Here is a 21012-nt window from a genome sequence, read left to right as displayed (position 1 = left end):
TTAAATGTAAAAGTAGAAAAAGTACAACAGTCTAAAAGTCTAAACAATACTATAAGATGGAAAGATGCCAATGACTGGTAGATAGTGCAAAATGACAGGTAGATGACTTGTGCAATGTGCAAACATTTATCAATTAAAATAACTTTGATGAGTAGCTAACATTTTCTGTAAATATGCATACATAAAATAATTGCACATAATGCAAATGTATTGTATTTGTGAATTTGTTCACAAAAAGGTATAGGAAGTTTATTTACAGCTGTAAGTGACCAACAAATAGTAAATATTTGTGTCTGAAATTTTACCTATAGGTTTACAATATTGCCTTACATGAAGACGTAAAAGTATATTTTTAATTCTTGTTGCACAAAGTAATTGTTTGGGGACCAGATTTGAAGTTGAAACTATAACTTACGGCATTAGTACCTCCTGTATGTTATTCCAGATAGCTTTGCCACCCATGATGACGGTCAACTGGGTTGTTAACTCAATCAAGCATCCGCCTGGGTCACACTACAAGAATGAGGATACATTTTATTACCAACCTCAAACTGTGGTGGTTAGGATGTTGTAGATAACATTTTGAGCCACGTCTGTGCAGTGCTATTTGTACATGGAGTGGCAGCATTCTCTGGTGGTTGGATGTAAATGGACAGAGGCAAGAGGATGACTGGAGACTGAGGTTGCTCGAAAGATACAGTAGTATTAAGTACAAGTATGTTACCATGTTGGGAGAAGTTAAAAGATTAAGTAAAACATAAAACACGTCTCTCCAGCAAGTACTTTAGTCTTTGACCACATTCTAGTGTAGGATACCATAATTTAGCAACCTGGAAAATTCCCATGAAAAAACAACAACTCTCAACTTGGTAGAAACTAGATTTTTAAATCACTGTAGAAAGAACTATTGCAACATACATGTGAACGGGCAAACTCAGGATTGGAACAAATCCGCTGATGGGAATTTGGTTTCCACAAGGGGGCATTTTGTATATCTTTCTGATAGAAACTCTAATATCTAAAATGATGGGGGGACAGCCAGAAGCGGAGTTACCGCTGGTGCAGAGAGGTAAACCTCCCCTGGTCCCACGCTCAGTAGGGGCCCACCTGAGCAACTTTTAATAATTTGTGTGAATAATTTGTATGTCAAATAATTAATTCAAAGCCAGCTATCTTTATTAGTTATTGAACACCAGGTCCATCATTATCGTACTCCAACAATGCATCGTGGTTTGTGACAGACTGAGTGATGAACTCATTGGTCGGCCGAATGCCACGTGAGCATTCACTACTAAAATGATCCGAACTTCCCATCACTACAACATACTGACGTTGCTCGTCCACAAATGTCCAAATAAACGCGTAAAATAGCGTTCGCTTCTCTTGCTACGCTACCTGTTCGCGCTGCCAGGTATCGCACGGGTACAGGGGTATCTCACACTGCCTTGCGGGGCCTGTCACGTGACATCCATTTAAAATTAATAGGAGGCAAGTCTATCTACTTTTTCAAAAATGCCATTACTGCATTTGCTGCCGTATCGATACAGTAGCATCTGCATCTATGCACGCATCAGCAAGGAGTAGGTCACAATATTTTGCCATATCGATTATTTTTAGCACAGCCCTAGTTCCAGGCTAAAAAGATGTATAACACTGGAAATGTATAAATAACCAATAAAAAATGAAGTAAACATGTGCAGCTCTTCATGGACTTACCTCCTCATTCCTGTATTTTCCCAACAAATAGACTGGCTGACCAGGATAGCCAACCACTTTTCCCTTGGCAAAGGCAATGTAGAAGCAAGATGAATAATAGTTTACAAATTGGAAAAGGAACATCTTCAGAGTAAGACTGTTCTCATACTCTGTCTTGGTTCTTGGTAGCTCTGTTATAGGAGACATAAAAAATGTTTTTGTGACTTACTGTTTAACAATAGCATAACAACAGCATGTTATAAAAGGGTTAGGCTAATTCCACAGAAGTGCCCTCTTGGATGCCCAATAGACAAGAAAGCCTTATAAAGTGCCCACTAGGGTGCCCTTCCAGTGGAGCAAATGTGATCTAGTCCCTTTAGGGTGCCCCAACGTTTTTTGCCCCTGCCTCTAACACAGCCTAAGACTAGGGATGGGGAACGTTAATTTTTTATCAATATTGATACAATTTTCAAGACTGCTTAACGATCCGAGACTTTATCGATTACACTATCGATACTTTTCTGGGGTGATCTTGAGCTAACCACCATCTAAATGAATGAACTTGGCAAATGTTAAACATATAGCAGTACCCACACAACCCATGCTGCCACACTTTATGTAAACAAGATTACTGAACAACACTTATAACAATAACTTAAGTAAAACAGATGTAAAATAGAACAAGGGGAACGTGTTGCAGGTTCTCAGGAGGAGGCTGGATAAAAGTGAGTAAGACTTTATTTTTATAGCACATTTCATAGAAGAATTGTAGCTCAAGGTGCTAAAAGGAGCACATATTGGCACAATGGATCGTGGCTCTGGCTAAATCTTCAATTGTCCACTACAGATGTACTATCCACAACCTAGATGAGTAACTAGTATAAACGAGAGAGAGTACAATTTCTGGGGAAGCAGGGTGTGCTTACTTGCGTCAGTTGCAGGTGGTTCAGTTTTCCCTTCGAGTGATATTTTCAAGCATTTAGCCTACTCATATTGCATAATTCATTAAGAACACCCTTTTTACACCTTTTTAACCGTTTCTTTTGACATAATATATCCATAGCTGTGGCATTGAAGGCAGTAGCCTACTACTACACACTGCCAGCGAGCCTACTGTCAAAACAAGACGCGGTCTCACTCAAATTCCAAGTTTTACGCAAATCACAAAAATATGCTGACCCCCTGGCTGTCTTCGCAATTTCCATATCTTTAAAACACTGCTCTCCATTTTGATTTAGAATTGACCCTGGTACCGTACGAAATTAAGAGAATACTCTTCAGACGCAGATCGACGAGTATCAACACTCGTTGACAACACTGTTGTTGCTGCCGCAATCGTCAATCGGTCTTTGTCAGGTGACGTCACAGTTGCGAAAACCAAAGTGCATTACGGGAGTAGCCACCATTTTCCAGGTACGCATACAGCGGTGTTCAGTGAGTTTGCTATTCATTCATTTAATTTAAGTGTCAAAATGGGACGTTCTTGTTGCGTGATTGGCTTTAATATAAGATCTCACGACAGCAAAGGTCATACACTTCGCAACGGGGATATTTTTTTTTCCTTTCCCACTTCGAAGAAAATATGGGGCAACATGTAGCGGATCTCCTGGGTTGCAGCGGTCCAGCGCAAAAACATAACTTTCGCTAACATATCGCGTTCTATGTATGTTTGCGCTCGACATTTTCATAAAGGTAAGATATTTAAGTGACGTTGACAATTGTGAAATATCTAACGTTACATCCACGTGTAGTTTTGGACGAATTATGTGGCAAGGGAGATTAATCAAAACAATGCATGGTTGATTATGTTCAAGTTCAAGTCTGTTATTATCGGCGAAACATCTTCTGTTTACACCGTTAAATGTCATGCAATCGTCTTATAGGCTACAGGGCTGTAACATATATGTACTCTTACTTTAGTATAATTTCTGACTAATAGTAACCCTTCTGGTCCCATGTAATGACGCTTAAACCTTTTCTAATGTTATTGCAGGTCAACCAGCATATGACATGATGGAGACAGAAATCACTTGCACCAACACTGCACGCTCTGCAAGGTAGTGTTGACCAGCCTGGCCAGCCTTACATTTAGGCTACAATAAAACATAAGAAAAACATCCGAAAACATCAGAAATGTGTTGTTAATTGTTTTCTTGTGATTTACTTTGACAGCTAAATGGAAACAAACATATGGGTAAGGTTTAATACTTCAGGTGTATTAAAAGTCATATTTTGACAATTACAATAGTGCAAACTGCAAATCAGTAATCTATCTGAACAGAAAATGTATGCTTAAGTTAATGTCAGTGCAATTTATATATTTGTGCATGTACTGATATTAAAGTCCTTTGGTCCGAATGTAAATCCGCACTCCAATTTACTGCAGTCAGCTTGTATGGATCTATGTCTTGAATGGTTGACAATTTCTAAAAATAACGGTCCCTAGCATTTTTGGTAAGTTTATTGCAGTACAGCCATTTCTACGTTTTCTTGTGCTTCTCCAGTTAAGCGATTTATTTGCTTGTTATTGTCGTGGGCCAGAAATCATCCTATAGTGAGATATATGTATGTTGGGGTCACATCAGGGCAAGGCCGGAGTAGGGCATAGAGCAGGGTGGAAAGCACTAGGCTGGGCGCAAGATAATATAGATGAGTCACGATGTTGTTGTGCTCAGGCCCCGTAGTCAGTTAAGAAAACAGGCACTTGGCTGTTCCAGCTCAAACTACTGTGTTTTCCCAAGAAGAATGTGTTTTCCCAATAGGGCAGTTAGGGAGCTGTGTGTTTCACGCAGATAAGCAAGGTCGAGGTGACATAGAGTCTGTTCCCTGTTACCCTAGATGACCATGGACTCATGGCAACCGGTAAACAAACAGACAAAGGTCTGGTTAAGATTGACCAACACGTATTGATGAGATGATGCCAAAAGTTATTTGTGTGACGTGTATGAACTGTATAAATGACTGGAGGAAATGAAGGAGGTTAGAACTTCTCAGGCTGAGAAGCTCTAAGCGAATGTGAATCCCAGAGAACCTTTTGTAATAAAGCAGACCTTTGTAATCCGACCTCCTCGACTCAAAGCCTATTATTCTTGATCGATAAGAACCACTTCAGAAGCCTTCCACAAAACCTTCAGTAAATTGTCATCAGTCCTCATCGACTGCACGTTAGCTGTACCTGGAAAATGGCGCGGTGACGTCACACACAAAAAACCCACGTGTCTGACAAAGACTGATGGAGGCTGACGGGGCTCTCACGTAGCAAACAAATACATTTTTTTACAGCAACCTACATTAAAATCTCACCACCAGGCTGTCTTCACAATAGTCATATCGTCAAAACGTTTCCCTCTTTCAGTTTTTTCATGTAAAATTGAACTATAAAATTACGAAAATACTACTATGACGCTTTCTAGCAAGGCTGCCGCCTAAAAGACTAGGCAGTCTCACGGGCGACCCACACTCGCTCAAATTACAAAGACTTTCACGACCTAAATCAAAAGTCCGAGATGGCAGTTACACTAGAAATCGCTTTCTCAACAAAGTCCAATGGTTGGACATGTTTTAGGGGGGGTATTTTTCACATTAGTAATCCATGCTCCAACTTGCGTGCTATAACGTCTCTTTCACGTTGTATCCATGTGTCGTTGCTAACGTGTGTTGACTTGGCTAGCACAGATTACCCTTCGTCGACTCAAGGCACTTTTCGCCACAAAAACCTCTTAAACTGTGCAAGGGAACGTAAATCCCAATACAAGCAACGCAATCGAGACCAAGACAAACATTTTGACACAGGCTTTGTCTATGTAGTCCAAATATTGACTGATCCTTAGGGGGGCGAAAATAAACAATAAAAATTATATATATGTGAGATAACAATGGTTGTGGCCTTGCCGAAGGCAAAGCACACCCAATGACTGTGATTGGTTGGTTGACAAAAAGTGACATTGACAAGCCGTCATTGTTCAAGACGTTATGAAAAGTTTAACACGTTTCAACAAAAGGCACTTGATATAGCTAAATGACCAGCTAACCAAACCCAACCCTTCCTTATCGCATCCGTATTTGTTCTATCTCTGTTATTTTTTAACAAGATGCTTAAGTAGCCCACAGAGCCATGCTCCCGGTGACTATGTTTTGAATGAAAAATTCTGCTTTGCGCACGCATCAAATTTTGGGGCATATGCGAGTTAAATAGTTGCACTGTAGTTCCCTTGGCTCTTATTATTGAGGCTTATTATTGTCAACGATGGATACTTGCTACGAAGTTGGGGTGCGCTGACTGCGCTCACCATGCATACCTTGGGTGGAGGAGGATTGTCCTGCAACGGCAGCTGGAGTTAGCACCGTTGCTTCTCGAAGACAAACAAAAGTACTGCAATTTACCCATAGCTGATGCACAACGTTGAGGTGCTTATTCATTGCAGTAGTGTAGGGTTTGGAAAGATCTTGAAAGTGCTTGGATTTACCAAGCAATGAAGAAGTCCTTAAAAGTGTTTGAATTTAGCCTTTTTTTACCACTAAATTACTTTGAGTACTGTCAAACATGCCTGGCAAATGCCGGTTCAATGACTTATGATTGCAAACCCTTAATTACAAATGGTTGCTAAAAGTGCCAAATTATATTTACTTGGCAAAATGCAGTTTCTGCAAACAAAAAATATATTGATCTGTGCTTATCAAGTTTGCACTGACAAGGAATTTGCTTTGGCAGGAAGGTGCATACAATAAACATATAGGGATCTTAAATTTAAAAATGTGGTCTAACTATACAAAAACTACCAGTAATAAGTGGAATACACTCAAATATAATAAAAGTGGGCATAAAATAAAATATAAGTTGACAAATTACATTATAAAATACAATATAAAACACAAATATTACAGGAATTGAATGTAGTGCAAAAGTAAAAAGTTTTAAGACATGAAGTCATTAGAGTCAGTGTGAGCTCTTGGCCTTGTTGAGGAGGCCAACAGCGGAAGGGAAGAAACTGTTTGTGTGGCGTGAGGTTTTGGTCCTGATGGACCGCAGCCTTCTGCCGGAGGGGAGTGTTTGAAAAAGGGAGTGACCAGGGTGGGAGGAGTCGGCCACAATCTTCTTCGCTCGCCTCAGGGTCCTCGAGGGAAGGCAGATTGCAGCCAATCACTTTCTCCGCAGAGCGGATGATACGCTGCAGCCTGCTCTTGTCCTTGGCAGTGGCAGCAGCGTACCAGATGGTGATGGAGGAGGTGAGGATGGACTCAATGATGGCTGTGTAGAAGTGCACCATCATCGACTTTGGCAGGTTGAATTTCTTCAGCTGCCGCAGGAAGTACATCCTCTGTTGTGCTTTCTTGGTGAGGGAGCTGATGTTCAGTTCCCACTTGAGGTCCTGGGAGAGGATAGTGCCCAGGAAGCGGAAGGACTCCACAGTGTTGACTGGGGAGTCACACAGGGTGATGGGGGTGAGTGGGGCTGTGTTCTTCCTGAAGTCCACAACCATCTCCACTGTCTTGAGAGCATTGAGCTCTAGGTTGTTCTGGCTGCACCAGGTCACCAGGTTGTCCACTTCCCACCTATAATCAGACTCGTCTCCACCAGAGATGAGCCCAATGACGGTGGTGTCGTCCGCAAACTTCAGGAGTTTGACGGACTGATGGCTGGAGGTGCAGCTGTTTGTGTACAGGGAGAAGAGCAGAGGAGAAAGGACGCGGCCCTGGGGAGATCCAGTGCTGATGGACCGGGAATCAGAGACTTGTGTTCCCAGCTGAACGCACTGCTTCCAGTCAGACAGGAAGTCTGTGATCCACATGCAGGTGGAATCAGGCACGTTCAGCTGGAAGAGCTTGTCCTGAAGCAGAGCGGGGATGATGGTGTTGAAGGCAGAGCTGAAGTCCACAAACAGGATCCTGGCGTAGGATGCTGGGGAGTCCAGGTGCTGTAGGGTGAAGTGGAGGGCCAAATTAACTGCATCGTCCACAGACCTGTTGGCTCTGTAGGCAAACTGCAGGGGGTCCAGGTGAGGGTCAGTGATGGATTTAAGGTGTACCAGGCGGGCACCAGGGGCTCAAAATACTTCATTACCACAGAGGTCAGGACGACGGGTCTGTAGTCATTATATCCAGTTGGCCTGGGCTTTTTGGGCACAGGGATGATGGTGGAGGATTTGAGACAGGCTGGCACATGGCATGTCTCCAGGGAGGTGTTAAAGATGTAGGTAAACACCGGAGACAGCTGGTCAGCGCAGTTCTTGAGGGTGGCTGGAGAGACAGAGTCCGGCCCAGCTGCTTTGCGGGGGTTCCGTCTCTTGAACAGTTTGTTCACTTCTCTCTCCTGAATGGAGAGGGTCGTCACTGTAGATGGGGGAAGGGGGGGGGGGCCTCACGGGTGGAAAGGGGTTGTTCAGGACTGTCCAATTGTCTTTCAAATCTACAGTAGAACTCATTCAGGTCGTTGTAGTGGAGTGGGGGGCTCTGGGCTTAAAGTTGGTGATCTGCCTGAGGCCTCTCCAGACAGAAGCAGAGTCGTTAGCAGAGAATTGGTGTTCCAGTCTCTGCGAGTACAGTCGTTTAGCCTCTCTCACCGCCTTGCTAAACCTGTTCTTCGACTCCTTGAATCTGTCCTTGTCCCCACTCCTAAACGCTGCCTCTTTGTCCAGCCTCAGCCTTCCGAGTTTAGCTGTAAACCAGGGTTTGTCGTTGTTGTAGCTCACCCTGGTGCGTGTTGGTATACAGCAGTCCTCACAGAAGCTGATGTATGATGTCACAGCCTCTGTGAGCTCATCCAGACTATTGGTAGCAGTCATGAACATGTCCCAGTCAGTACAGTCCAAGCACGCCCGCAGTTCCTCCATAGCCTCACTGGTCCACTGTTTTGATGTCCTCACAGCAGGCTTACAGCGCTTAAGTTTCTGCCTGTATGCAGGAATCAGGTGGACCATGGCGTGGTCTGAGTGACCCAGTGCTGCTCGGGTAACCGCATGGTATGCTTTACTGATAGTAGAGTAGCAGTGATCCAAAGTGTTCTCTTCTCTGGTAGGGCATTTGATGAATTGTCTGTATTTGGGGAGTTCTTGAGTGAGATTGCCTTTGTTAAAGTCGCCTAGCACAATAACCAAGGAATCTGGATTTTCATGCTCCACGCACAATATCTGGTTTGCGAGTACACGTTGAGCCTCGTTGGCGCTAGCCTGAGGGGGCATGTAGACGCCGACCAGTATGAATGAAGCAAACTCACATGGCGAGTAAAAAGGTTTACAGTTAATAAAAAATGTTTCCAGATCAGGAGAACAATGCTGCAGAATCACTGTCACATCTTCACACCAGCCACTGTTAATAAAAAAACAAATACCACCACCTTTCGTTTTGCCAGAAAGCAGGGAGTCACGATCCGCTCTCAGCAGTTTGAAACCTGCTAGCTGTAGTGCAGAGTCTGGGATCATTTCACTCAGCCATGTTTCCGTAAAGCACAAAACGGAAGATGAACGAAAGTCTCTGTCTTTCCATACCAGTAGCTGAAGTTCGTCCAGTTTGTTGCTCAGCAAACGAACGTTGGAGAGAAATATCCCCGGTAACGCTGTGCGCACTCCGCGCCGACGAAGTCGCACCAAAGCACCGGCCCGTTTACCTCTCCTGCGATTCTTCGCTGCTAGGACAAAGCCGAGAGTGGCTTAGACTATAATTCCCACTAAGTCTGCCGCTGGAAGCAGAAAAGTGGGAAATAAATCCACAGGAGTTGTAGTCCTGATGTTAAGAAGTGCTTCTCTTGTTAGAGAACCCCAGAAATCTTGGCAGAATACTGACTTAACAGACAAAACAAACGCAACACGGCCAACAGCACTCATTGAAACACCGAAGGTGGAGACAGAGACTTTAAATAAAAACGTGCAATAAATGTTTTGTGTCTACACAACACTGTTTTCAACAGATTGACTAGATATCATTTGAAATTATAACCGTAGTTGTTTCCCCTTCTTTTGTCAAAGCAAACTGGATTGATTTACGTGAGTAGTGTGAAGGAATGATAACATACTGCTAATCAATGCTGCTATACCAATCACTACCTCGTATATGTATGTATACACATGTCACGTAATGCTTAATACTAAAACATGTATCCAATTGTGATCAATTGAATTAATAAAGAACTTATGAGATCATGCAACAGGATGCCTTCTGTGCAAGTGAGGTTGTGATGAGATGTATCTGTGCAGCAAGTGTGTGTGTCAATGTAACTCTGGTGTGTGGGCAAACATGCCAAGGTCACACAGGAGGCAAGCTGGTGGAGCTCAGAGACTGGTGCGAGCACAAAAGAACTGTTCAACTCATGGGATTAAAGTGTCAACTTGAGAGATAAGGTGATGCTGGGACTCTAACCGTTCTCTGTCTCTGGACGAGTCAGACCGGCTGGTCTGGCTATATACAACGCCTATACTAAGGCCTCGTTTCTCTGAAGACCCTGCCCCCCCCCTTTTTCTATCTACCACTCCCCTTGGAGACCTTGCCCCACCTGCATTCCCTTGGAGGCCCTGCTCCACCTTCCCCCATACATCATCGACCCTGGCCTTATCTGCCTCACCCCATTTCTCTGGAGACACGACCCCCCCCCTTCCTTGGAGACGCAGCTCCCATCTCCCTGCACGCCATCAGGACCTTGGGGCGATCTACTCCCTTCCCTGGAGCCCCCCCTCCCTTGGATTACTTCAGACCCGTGGGTCTTGTCTGCCCCCCTCCCTGAGTAGACCTGTGGGTCTTCCCCCCCCCCCCCCTCTCCGAACATCACGAGATCCTTGGACTGCCCACCTTGTGCCACCCCAACACCCTGGACATTTAATTGGACAACCACATTCCCACCCAATGGTCTCCTGACCAATCACCCATCAAAGCATTCCCTCTCTGGGGAACAAGACCTGTCTCCCGAGGACAGGGAGACAGAACTTGGTGTGGGCAGAACTCTCTCTGATCTCTGTCACGACCACTTTCTCAACGAAGGCCTTTTTTTGTTCTATTCTGAGACTCTGTTTCTGTAAGACTGCTGTTGCATCATCGACTGATTCATTACAGCTTAGCAACCAAACTATATAATGATTCAACTCAGCTTCAGTTACCTAGATATCTTTCTGAAAAATAACCAGACAAAGATCTGGACAAACATGCATTGTGAATTGTAGATTTCAGAGCTGCCAACCCTCACGGTTTCGCCGTGTGACACATGCATTTCAACCATTTCTCAAGCTCTCACGCCCCACCTTGTAAAGACCGAGTCGGTAAATGAACAAATCGTTTGTTTCAGGGAGTCAGATGGCTGAGCGGTGAGGGAGTCGGGCTAGTAATCAGAAGGTTGCTGGATCGATTCCCCGCCGTGCCAAATGACGTTGTGTCCTTGAGCAAGGCACTTCACCCTACTTGCCTTGGGGGGAATGTCCCTGTACTTACTGTAAGTCGCTCTGGATAAGAGCGTCTGCTAAATGACTAAATGTAAATGTAATGTAATGTTTCCTCTAGCTACCAGTACAGAGCCTATGCAGGTCACGTAAACATTTTTTCCAAAGACTTGTAGAAAGACTGAGTTGGGAAATGAACTCTAGCTACCAGCACAGAACCTATGCAGGTCACGTGAAAAATGATCCAAAGACTCGTAGAAAGACCCGAGTCGGGAAATGAACGAATAGTTTGTTTCCTCTAGCTACCAGTACAGAGTATATGCAGGTCACGTGAAAAATGATTTTAAAAAAATCGCCAAGATCCCTTGTACAAAAGCATCAACTTTTTTGGCACAAATGGAACCCTATACGTTCCGACCTCATGTTCATCACAACAGTTATAAGCAATGCTAACGTATCCTGTGTCTTGCACCTGCCTTTCTCCAGTTCTTTCAAATAGATAAACTAGACAGGTGTTAGCAACAGGCTATTCATTTTCTGGCTATTTTTTTGGAAGCTTCCCTTCTAATGCCAACTACAGCTAGTCTTGCTAGAGTCATTTGCTAAGTACGGTACTCTATGTTGATGTGTTTTGAAACGTATTTAGCATTCTATATGCTAGATACAGGAGACGTTAGCATTGCTAATAGGCTACTGTTAGCGACAAAATTATACTTACAGCTTGCGTTTGTGATGAGCATACGGTCGGAACAGCACCTCTTTTCAGCAAATCCTTCTTTAAATTGTCCAAGGTTTTCATTCAAAACTGTCTTTGGTGAAATGGTCTGAGCAAAGTAATAATTTAGTGTCGTACTTTATAGGGATTTTCCCATAGATAAACATCAGCTATGCCTGTGGAGTGTCTGGTTCCTTGGGAAGATTATAAAAAGTATCAGCATTCCCTGTACAGCCTGGAACACTGGATTTATGATGGTCCATTTTCAATATGCTTTAAAAACATTCAAATGTTCTCCTTTGTTGTTCGCGTGGAAGTACACAGAGCAGCACGCAGCTAAACTAGTGTCTGACCAGAGGGCTGGTCTGTAGGTAAATGTTGGGGCGTGACAAAGGTAATGCTGCAGTTGTGACGTCACAACTTGCACTGTTTCAAAAGGTAGCGTTTGCATGTTGCAGTTTCAAAATTGTTAAATTTTTATAGGAAAAAGGTTTCAATGGACTTTGAGGTTCACTGTATGTCTATTTTACACACCAAACTGTAATTTTCAACTATGACAAGGTAAAATCGGTTTTGCAATCAATCTCCCCTTTAAGGAGTGACCGTGTTAACTGGTGACTTTCAGCCGTATGCGTTCGTGGTTGCTCATGCTTCTTGCTGAACACAATTGAACTTACATAAACAGTTAGCATATAGATATTAAACACAAATGGGTATATATTTCAAATGTATTACAATAAAATTTGTCTGAAAGTCACCAGTTTTTTTTTTTTTTACAATCGCTATGACACTTTTTTCAATAGCCTACTTCTATCAAGTTTCCTAAACTCTTAACGCGCCAACACACCTACGACACACAATTGGCAAAACAGTTAATTTCATGCTCAAAATCACACAATGTAAAATAACCTCAAACATTAATTGTCACACTAAAATACACAAAAAATTACACCATGTCTACCAAAACACTAACACACGTTCTCTTTCAATAGGAACATTTGTTGACAACAGTTGACAACAGTTGAACAATGTAACATTTAATCATTCATTGCACAATGTCATAAAAAACACCAACATCAGATGGAATTACAGAAACTGCATTATTTTACGTATATGTGTCAGTTCTCACAGTATGTAGATAATAGTTTGTGTTTGCAATGCAGTTTCTTTTTGAAGCCTCTCTACTGTTTTGTTGGGTTTAGTAAATGCATGCATTTTGTTTCTTTTGCTGCAGATATTCAGAACAAAAAAGAATTACCCATCTCAGAGAAGCGTTATAGAATGTATGGTTACTGTATTGAAAAAAAGGACAGAAACATAATTGCTGCACTTAAGTCTTTATTTGCGAGTTTCCCGGTCCCATCCAACGTCTATAAAGGCGAACAATGGGTTTTGGTGTTTCAAAACCCATTGACACTGTATGACTATGTTTAGCTTGTGTTCTGCTCCTCTCTCCTACCAACCGTCTCTGGAGGAGGGGATCCCTCTCTGAATTGCTCCTCCCAAGGTTTCTTAAATTTTCTCTCCCATTGGGAGTTTTTCCTTGTCTTCCTTGAGGGTTTAGGTTGGTTGAGGGGCAGTTCTATGGGCGCATGTGAAGCCCTCTGTGACATGCTTGCGTGTAAAAAGGGCTATACAAATAAATTTGATTTGATTTGCAACAGGACATTACTGCAAGAAATATGCAATATCGCTGCCATTTACAGTATTACCCTAGCTCTGGCCCTTCTCTGAGCGCCACCACACATTCTAACTCCTCTCCCTTGTTCCACTCCTCTCCCTTGTCCTGGTACTTGTCTACCTCACCCTTACTTTCTTCGTGTATATTACTGTATATCTATGTTGTTCTTTTTCCACACAAGATCAGCCCAAAGAGGTCCTCTTTACTGTCTATACCATATGGTAATGCAATTGAAAGAACTTCAACACCTGAGTGCTTCCTAGTTGGGAATCAGCTGTAATTTACAGTATTTGCATCAGTTACTTCAGCTGTTTCTCAGTAGCAATGGAATAAAATACAGGTGATATATTTGTGTTTCAATTCACAATATAAACAGCTGTTGACTTTGACTTTAGCCAATATTTTTGGTTTGAACATGATGTTATCTGTTCCGACATACAGTGTGAAATAATAGGTAAATTGGTCCGTAAAAATCGATAGTTTTGGTCTTGGTTGAGCTTGTGTGTAAAAGAAGTTCAAGCATTTAAAATGTGTGTTTATGTCAGCCGTATGGCTCCTCCTTAAGTTTCAGAATGCCCAGGACAAAGAAGTACTACAAAAGGAGAGATTTTAAAAAGCTACTATGTTTTAATTTTACATTTAAACCATTGAGGATAATTATATATAAAAAACAGCAGTCTTTGGCTCAGAATTAATGTCCACAGTGAACGTCTTGTCGGGTCGTTTTCTGCCATGTGGTTGTTCTTTCTTTCTCGTGTGCGGCCGTCCTTTCCTGGTCCATTCGACCCCCAGCACCGTCGCGTTGTCCTATCCCAGGCCCGATCGTCCAACCACTGGCCAATTCCATCTGCTTCCATCCGTGGCAGCGCGTTCGTCCGTCGGCTACAGTCTCCGTCGTAGTCTATTCGTTTTATCTGCCATCGCCACGTTGTTCCCGCAGTGTCTTTGTATCGTCAGCCACCGTCTCTGTTGTCCCCGCCGAGTTCCGTCGTCAGTTCGTAGCTTCTTCTCCTTATACCCCTCCGTGCCCGCTGATAGACCGATTTGGTAATTGTCTATGTCCCAGGTAAATTGGCAATTTACCAACCCCAATAGGAAGTTGTGTTGGGATTGTCCATGTTAAATGATTGATAAAAAAAATGGCGACAGTCTTGTTTTGTGGCTCTACACATTTCTGTACATGTGTATTTGAAACCATGTTCTCAATTGAAACGTTTAAAAAAATCGCTAGTTTGCTGCGCTAACGTTACATTGCTGATTTGCACAACAGTCCCGCATTTCTCTGTTTAGCCTTGAATGGACTCCATGCATGTCTACAGTTCTAATTAAACTCCATTAGCAGCGAATTTCAAGCAAATTTGGTTTGATATCAGTGCATAACACTACTTGCTTTGGGGACATCACTATACCTAACCGTAACCAAGTGGCGTCTCATTTCATAGGGCTATGTAGCCCTTACCCCTCAGTTTTGAGACATAAGGGCTAGGGGTAAACTATGGGCTAGGGGTAGGGGTAAGACAGTGTATTGGGATTCGGCCTAAACATGCTTAGCTTCTATCTTCTTGCACCTGGAATATATACAAAGTAATACATTGTACTAATTTAGTACTAATTTTACCTTGATGTCTCTACACAGGCCAGCACACCTCCCCCCTCGACCTTGCCCCGCCTCTCCCTTCCTCAGCATTTAAAGCTACATACACAGAAACGGCATTTCCTGAGGAAAGCTCATTGTGGGACTGTTCGTATTGGTTGTAATTCTGCACCAAGGCTGAATTTCGGGAAAGAGACTTCAGATACAGTATTAGGGGCCACTAAGGCCTAAAAGCATCCAAAAACAGCATGTCATGGGACCTTTAAATAAAAGTATATACATGAACTCAGCTAAATGTAGGCTCAAATGTTTGTACTAAATCGCAAAAATGTAGTAGCAGGGCTCTCAAGTTTCATCAAATGTTTGGCATGAGATTAACATACCATGTTTCTTATTGTCTGGTTTTTAACTCTTTATAACTCAAGACAACTATCAAATCTGTGCTTCTCAGCATGAGAAATGGTTGAAATGTGTGTCTCACAGCAAATGCCTGAGATTTGAGAGACCTGTTGTAGGCTAATCTGCTCTTCCCCAGTAACATATATTTCTATGGCTCTGGTGTAACTTAAGGCCAACGTGAAACTAGCTGATGCTAGCTAGTTAATTAGCTGTGTTATCTGCCTCAGTCGATAGCAGGCAGTACTGTTCAAAGTTCATTTCACCAGTGCAAAACACGCTAACTCCCTTAACTTGTTGTTGTTACTTTCTCCACTACGTAAAATCTGAGGGATTCCTATTTTAAAAACCAGCTCCTACCGCAGCAACGGTATAACGGAAAATTTGAGAGGTATTGAAACCGGTATACCTTGAAACCGGTAACCGGCCCATGCCTAATTATCAGTAAATGCATGAATTCATTTACATAACAATATTCACAGATATTTACTTAAAGATATACTATAAAGTATCCTGTAAATAAGATTTATTCTGATTTCATCCAGAAGATGTGCAATTGACGTAGAATTTGATTTCACATTGTTGTAATGATGAAGATAGGTTATGATTAATGGTTTATCTGATTTAAAATGAAACTTCTATCCATATTTTTGTATATTCTATATTACTGGAAACCATATGTTAAGCTGTTGACTGATTATTATTAATACTCAATTATAAATCATGTGGCACGTTTGAGACCCTGCGCCCACACACTCATATCTGTAACTGCAGAGTTCAGGGACAGTACCATTAGCTGTAAATTAGGAGAATTGTCATAGGGCCAGTGCCACTAGTCGTAAATTGGGAGAATTGTCATTGTATTAGGAAAACACCTGTAATCTGAAACCCCAGGACAAGGGACCAATAATGTAAGGGTGCATAATGTATCTGTGACCAACTGTACTGTACCAATAGCAAAAAATGACACAAATAATAGGAAGAAAATACAGTATATAAGGGACTGTCCGGAGAGAAACGGGCAGTCTGCTCTTGGGAGCTTACTCAGTTGGATACCTTTTTTACCCTGTGTTGGAATAAACCTTTGCATCAGCCTCTGAGTTCCAGTGCGTCTGTTTTGGACTTAGTTTATTTTTCACTTGTTGGGACTTTGAATAATTTTCAGCGTTTGGACTTAGCCTGATTTTTGACTGGTCAACACTTAGAATAATTTTCAACCTTTGGATTTAGTTTATTTTTTACTTATCCGGATTTAGGATTATCTTCAATTTGAGACTTGGATTTATTTCACTATACAAGGGAACATACAAAATTATCCACAACACAGTGCTGACTGACAATGCTGGCACAATAGTTTGAATCAGATTCTTTCAGGGGGGTTTTCTCTATGGATGAAATAGATTTTTTTACTACTCAACTGGTTGTCTCAATACAAGAGCCTACTTTCTGTCAAACTTTATCGTTACAAAGTTAGATTACTTTCAAAATATCAAGTAGCATCTGGCATATCAAAGCCATAATCTACATAATTGATTTAAAGTTATTAGGTGTGCTTGCTTTCAGCAAGACACTCTATTGTTATCTCACATATATATTTAGGGGCCAAGCAGCAATGTTTTGTTAGTTTTATTATTATTTTTAGGGGCCAAGCAGCGAAGCTGCGGCAGCACCTATTGTTTTTGTTAATTTCATTTGTATTATTTAACCATGGGAGTCAATGACAGCCCATGTTATGACATTTGGCACACTCATTGGGGACACTCTCCTGATCCTTGTCACCAAGTTTCATGTCTACCACTTGAGCACTCTAGCGCCACCAATGGGTCAAAGTTGGAGGTGTATTTTTGCACGTAACTTTTGAACCGCATGACTAATTTACTAAAACAAGGTATTATTGGATTTGATTTAACAGACATTTGCTCTTGACGAAGGGGGGTCGCATTTTCTCTCTCTCCTCCCCCTAACCTTCCCTGCTTGGCTTCTTTCGTATTGTCTAGTCTTGTCATATAGTGAGAGACTCTCTCCGACTCTCTCCTCTCTCAACGCAATTGACACCATCTTCTCGACGAAAAGCTTGGGTTCAGGGGAACCTGACTGTCCTGCCGGGACGTTTGCAGCTGGCTACTCGATGGACGCGTGGGAGATGTGTCGTGTCGTGTGCCTAGCGACCCTTTCCGTAGAGGACATTGAAGATATCTTCTTATTCGGAACCATGATTACAGGCTTTCTGCTGATTGGATGGGGCGCTGCCATGGTTTATCGGAAAATTGATGAAGCCCCCTAAGGCTGCCCGACATGATTTATGCGCTGGGCAGAGCTGTTGCAGCTCAGACTGTGGCTTTTAACCACACTATGCATAACAACACGGAGAAGCTCGGGGCTCTGCAAAGGAAGTTGGACCGACTCTGAGACTTGTTGGAAAAAGAAAATGAGTAGACGTGAAAATTGAATCACGCCCACCAACCCCCATCCAACGCCTTCGCCTGCTTCGTTCCCCCAGTGTGGCAGGCGGGTCTGTGGACGGCGCCTATTATGGCTGCAGGTCCAGATGCTGCTTGTTTGCACTGGCTTACCTCTACACCCCACACCCTGCCCCCGTTGCAAGTCATGCGTTTCTGTTTCTGTAATGTTTTACAATGTATGTGCTTATGTGTATGTGCTGAGGTGTTATTTTTCCTGTTCCCACACTGTACTCCTCTAGAGTCTGTGCAAACTTTCATGGCGAATAAAAAACAATTCTGATTCTGATTCTGATACGTGACACGGTCCAGTCAAAATGGGATGTTGTCGGCCACTGTTTTTTACTGATTTGAAAGTACAGAGTAAGCTTTCAAATGATATGTCATACATAAAAATCTGAAAATAGTTTAAGAAGATACGCATGTCAGAATGTTGGTAAACCTGAAAATCTCTCGCCCAGATTTTCAGTTTAAAAGATTATAGACGTTTTCACGCGTTAGGAGAGGTGTGATTGTTTGGTGTGGATGGTAAGAAGCGTCAAGTGCCGGTTATTTCACTGCAGTGTAGCAAAGAAAAAGCAAACAATATTCACATGATCAAATTCCAGGATCCTGCTTTCTTGACTTATCCTATGTTTTACTGATTACATTGCACTTAGGGTGACCAGACGTCCGGATTTTGGCCAGACAGTCCAGTTTTCCAGCCTTTTCGTGTCCGTCTTTTCACCCTTTTGTCCTCCTTTTTGACCCTTCCTGCCCACCGTTGCAATTTACCACTTGTGTAAGTTTTCCGATGCCAAAAAGAAAGAACTCCTTCTAACCTACGTGGAGTTCTGAACTCCACTTTGCCATAGGAACAGCAAAGATCAATATCATACCTTCTGTAAGTTCTGTCGCATTGACGTAAGTAGTAGGGGGAAAGGGGCTTTAAGCATGCCTGCGATACGCAACTGCACAAGGATAAAGCCAGGCGATTGCAATGTTGGTAAAAAAAAAAAAAACTACTGCATTGGCACGAAGCAATCCGATCCACTTTTCCATGTTGATAAGAGCATTCAAATTAGAAAAAATAATTGGAAAAAAAGAAATCAAGGGAGAATAGATACAATTGTGCGATTAATTGCGATTAATCGCGAGTTAACTATGACATTAATGCGATTAATTGCGATTCAATATTTTAATTGTTTGACAGCACTAGTATTTAGTGATCCTTAACATGTTGTTTATTATATTGAGTGGTTTCTTTAAGACTTTAACTTTTGTAATATGCAAAACAATGAAAACTGTAAAAAAACTAACATATAGGCTTCTGTACAAGACAGTGGATGGAACAATGGCAGCGACACTTGAAGATCTACATGTAGGCCTAAGTGATATTGATAGATCGGGGCCTCGTCTTACAATCCAACAATTTACTCAACTCTGAATTAAAAACTAAATTTCAAGTCAATCGAACCTGCGGTTGATGAAAAGATTTTCGTAGCTTTGGACACATTTTCATTGTACAGAAAAATCGAAGATGTTGGCTGTTATGGGCCACAATGGACTAAAAGGGCGGAAGGAAAATCACAGACTTTGGGCGTGGCCCATTGCGCCACCTATGGGCCATTTGTGGTTGGGGAGTAATGAGTGGCCTGTAGTTTCAATGGGCCAACAGAACATTTCCACAAAGGACTTTGTGAGCTATTGGGCTGTATTATGGAGAATAATAATAATAATACAACCAATTATAATAGGTTTCCTGCTGTCGGAGGAATCCTAAATACTAACAGTAACAATAGGTTAATAAAAAACAACAATAAAACAACTCACATGTTTTTAATTTGGTTACTCACCAAAGTCTGTGATCCAGATGGCCACTCTTTCATAGACAATGTTGAGTATCATGATTACAACAAAGCTGATGATGGAGGCTGTGACAGAGGTGGCCATTTGTGGAGTCACATACTCCTTGAACGGTTCAAGCTCCTTCAGGTCTGCCCTGAGTCTTGCAGAAAATGAGAAGAACACAGCCAGGCGATAGACTATGATTGCCACTACTGACGCCAGGATCAGCAGGATCTGAAAAGCAAAATAAAAATTGTAGATGTCACATAGCAACAACAAAAAAGTTTCAAAAAATGTGCATTAGTCAGAAAGATATGCAAGTGTCTTCACATACAATAAAGTAATGGTAAAAGCAATGAGAATTCTGTGCATTTGATGATGCCACACATCCAGCAAGCCTCAGGCAAAACACTATTCTTACTTAACCAACGTTTGTGGCAAAATAGGAACAAGTTGGTTATACTATAGGGCTGAATAAATCTGACCATACCGACTAGGTAACAAAGCCTTTGATGCTTCAAGTTTGCATGAGAAAGTCTATTTTAAGTAACATTTGTGGATTCGTAAATGTTACTATTTAGCATAATGAATTAGGTGGTATTGTATGAGAAACTTCAAATGCCCCTGCCATTGGCTGGTGTGGATAAGCAGGTGGCATGCTATAGTTACAGGTCCCAAAAGGTCATGTATTCACAGTAGCAAAAAATAACAATTGTTGCGTGGATGTTTTTACCCAGAACATAACAGTCCCGATTCCTATTGACACTCGAACACATCTTCCACAGGCTGTAAAAGGAACTTTCTCCTTCACCTAAATAATAAGAGAAACATAGAAAATGTTTCGCACAATTACTATCTCAAAGATTACATATATACATTTTGTTTGACAAAATGTTTGTACTATTAGTATTGGGACACTGTTTACAATTGGACACAATGTAACACAAAAAAGTTACAGTTTGTGTAAATATAAGATATTCAAAGTTTTTTCTTCATTTATTCAGGTCTTGGGACCATGGGTCTTGAGCATCATCAAAATCAGTGGAAATGCTTCCAGGAGCTGGAATAAATAGCAAATTATCTATATGCTAAATGTCTCTGTATAAAATCTCTCTCTATATATACTGTATATATATATATATATATATATATACTGAAAGCATACATAGTAAACATAAAACATTAAACATTTTATATATACACCCATCAGCCATAACATTATGACTAATATAGTGGAGATCCCGCATTTGCTGCCATAACAGCCCTAACCCATCAATGGATGGACC

At 41.9% G+C, this 21012-nt stretch overlaps 1 protein-coding gene across 4 annotated transcripts in view; it reads right to left on the bottom strand.

Moving 5' to 3' along the window:
* Positions 1–21012, bottom strand: part of ano6 (anoctamin 6) — an 88850-nt gene that overhangs the window by 2327 nt on the left and 65511 nt on the right. For all 4 annotated transcript variants that reach the window (XM_047022621.1, XM_047022622.1, XM_047022624.1 and 1 more), the window contains 4 exons: positions 20460–20537; positions 19735–19960; positions 1717–1886; positions 416–513 (listed from right to left, as the gene is read on the bottom strand). In XM_047022621.1, the coding sequence (XP_046878577.1) occupies positions 416–513; positions 1717–1886; positions 19735–19960; positions 20460–20537 (572 nt within the window). The remainder of the gene's footprint in view (positions 1–415; positions 514–1716; positions 1887–19734; positions 19961–20459; positions 20538–21012) is intronic.

Source organism: Hypomesus transpacificus, chromosome 7 (assembly GCF_021917145.1).
Source record: "Hypomesus transpacificus isolate Combined female chromosome 7, fHypTra1, whole genome shotgun sequence".
NCBI classification, from domain to species: Eukaryota; Metazoa; Chordata; class Actinopteri; order Osmeriformes; family Osmeridae; genus Hypomesus; species Hypomesus transpacificus.
This window is presented reverse-complemented; position numbering and strand designations above follow the sequence as displayed.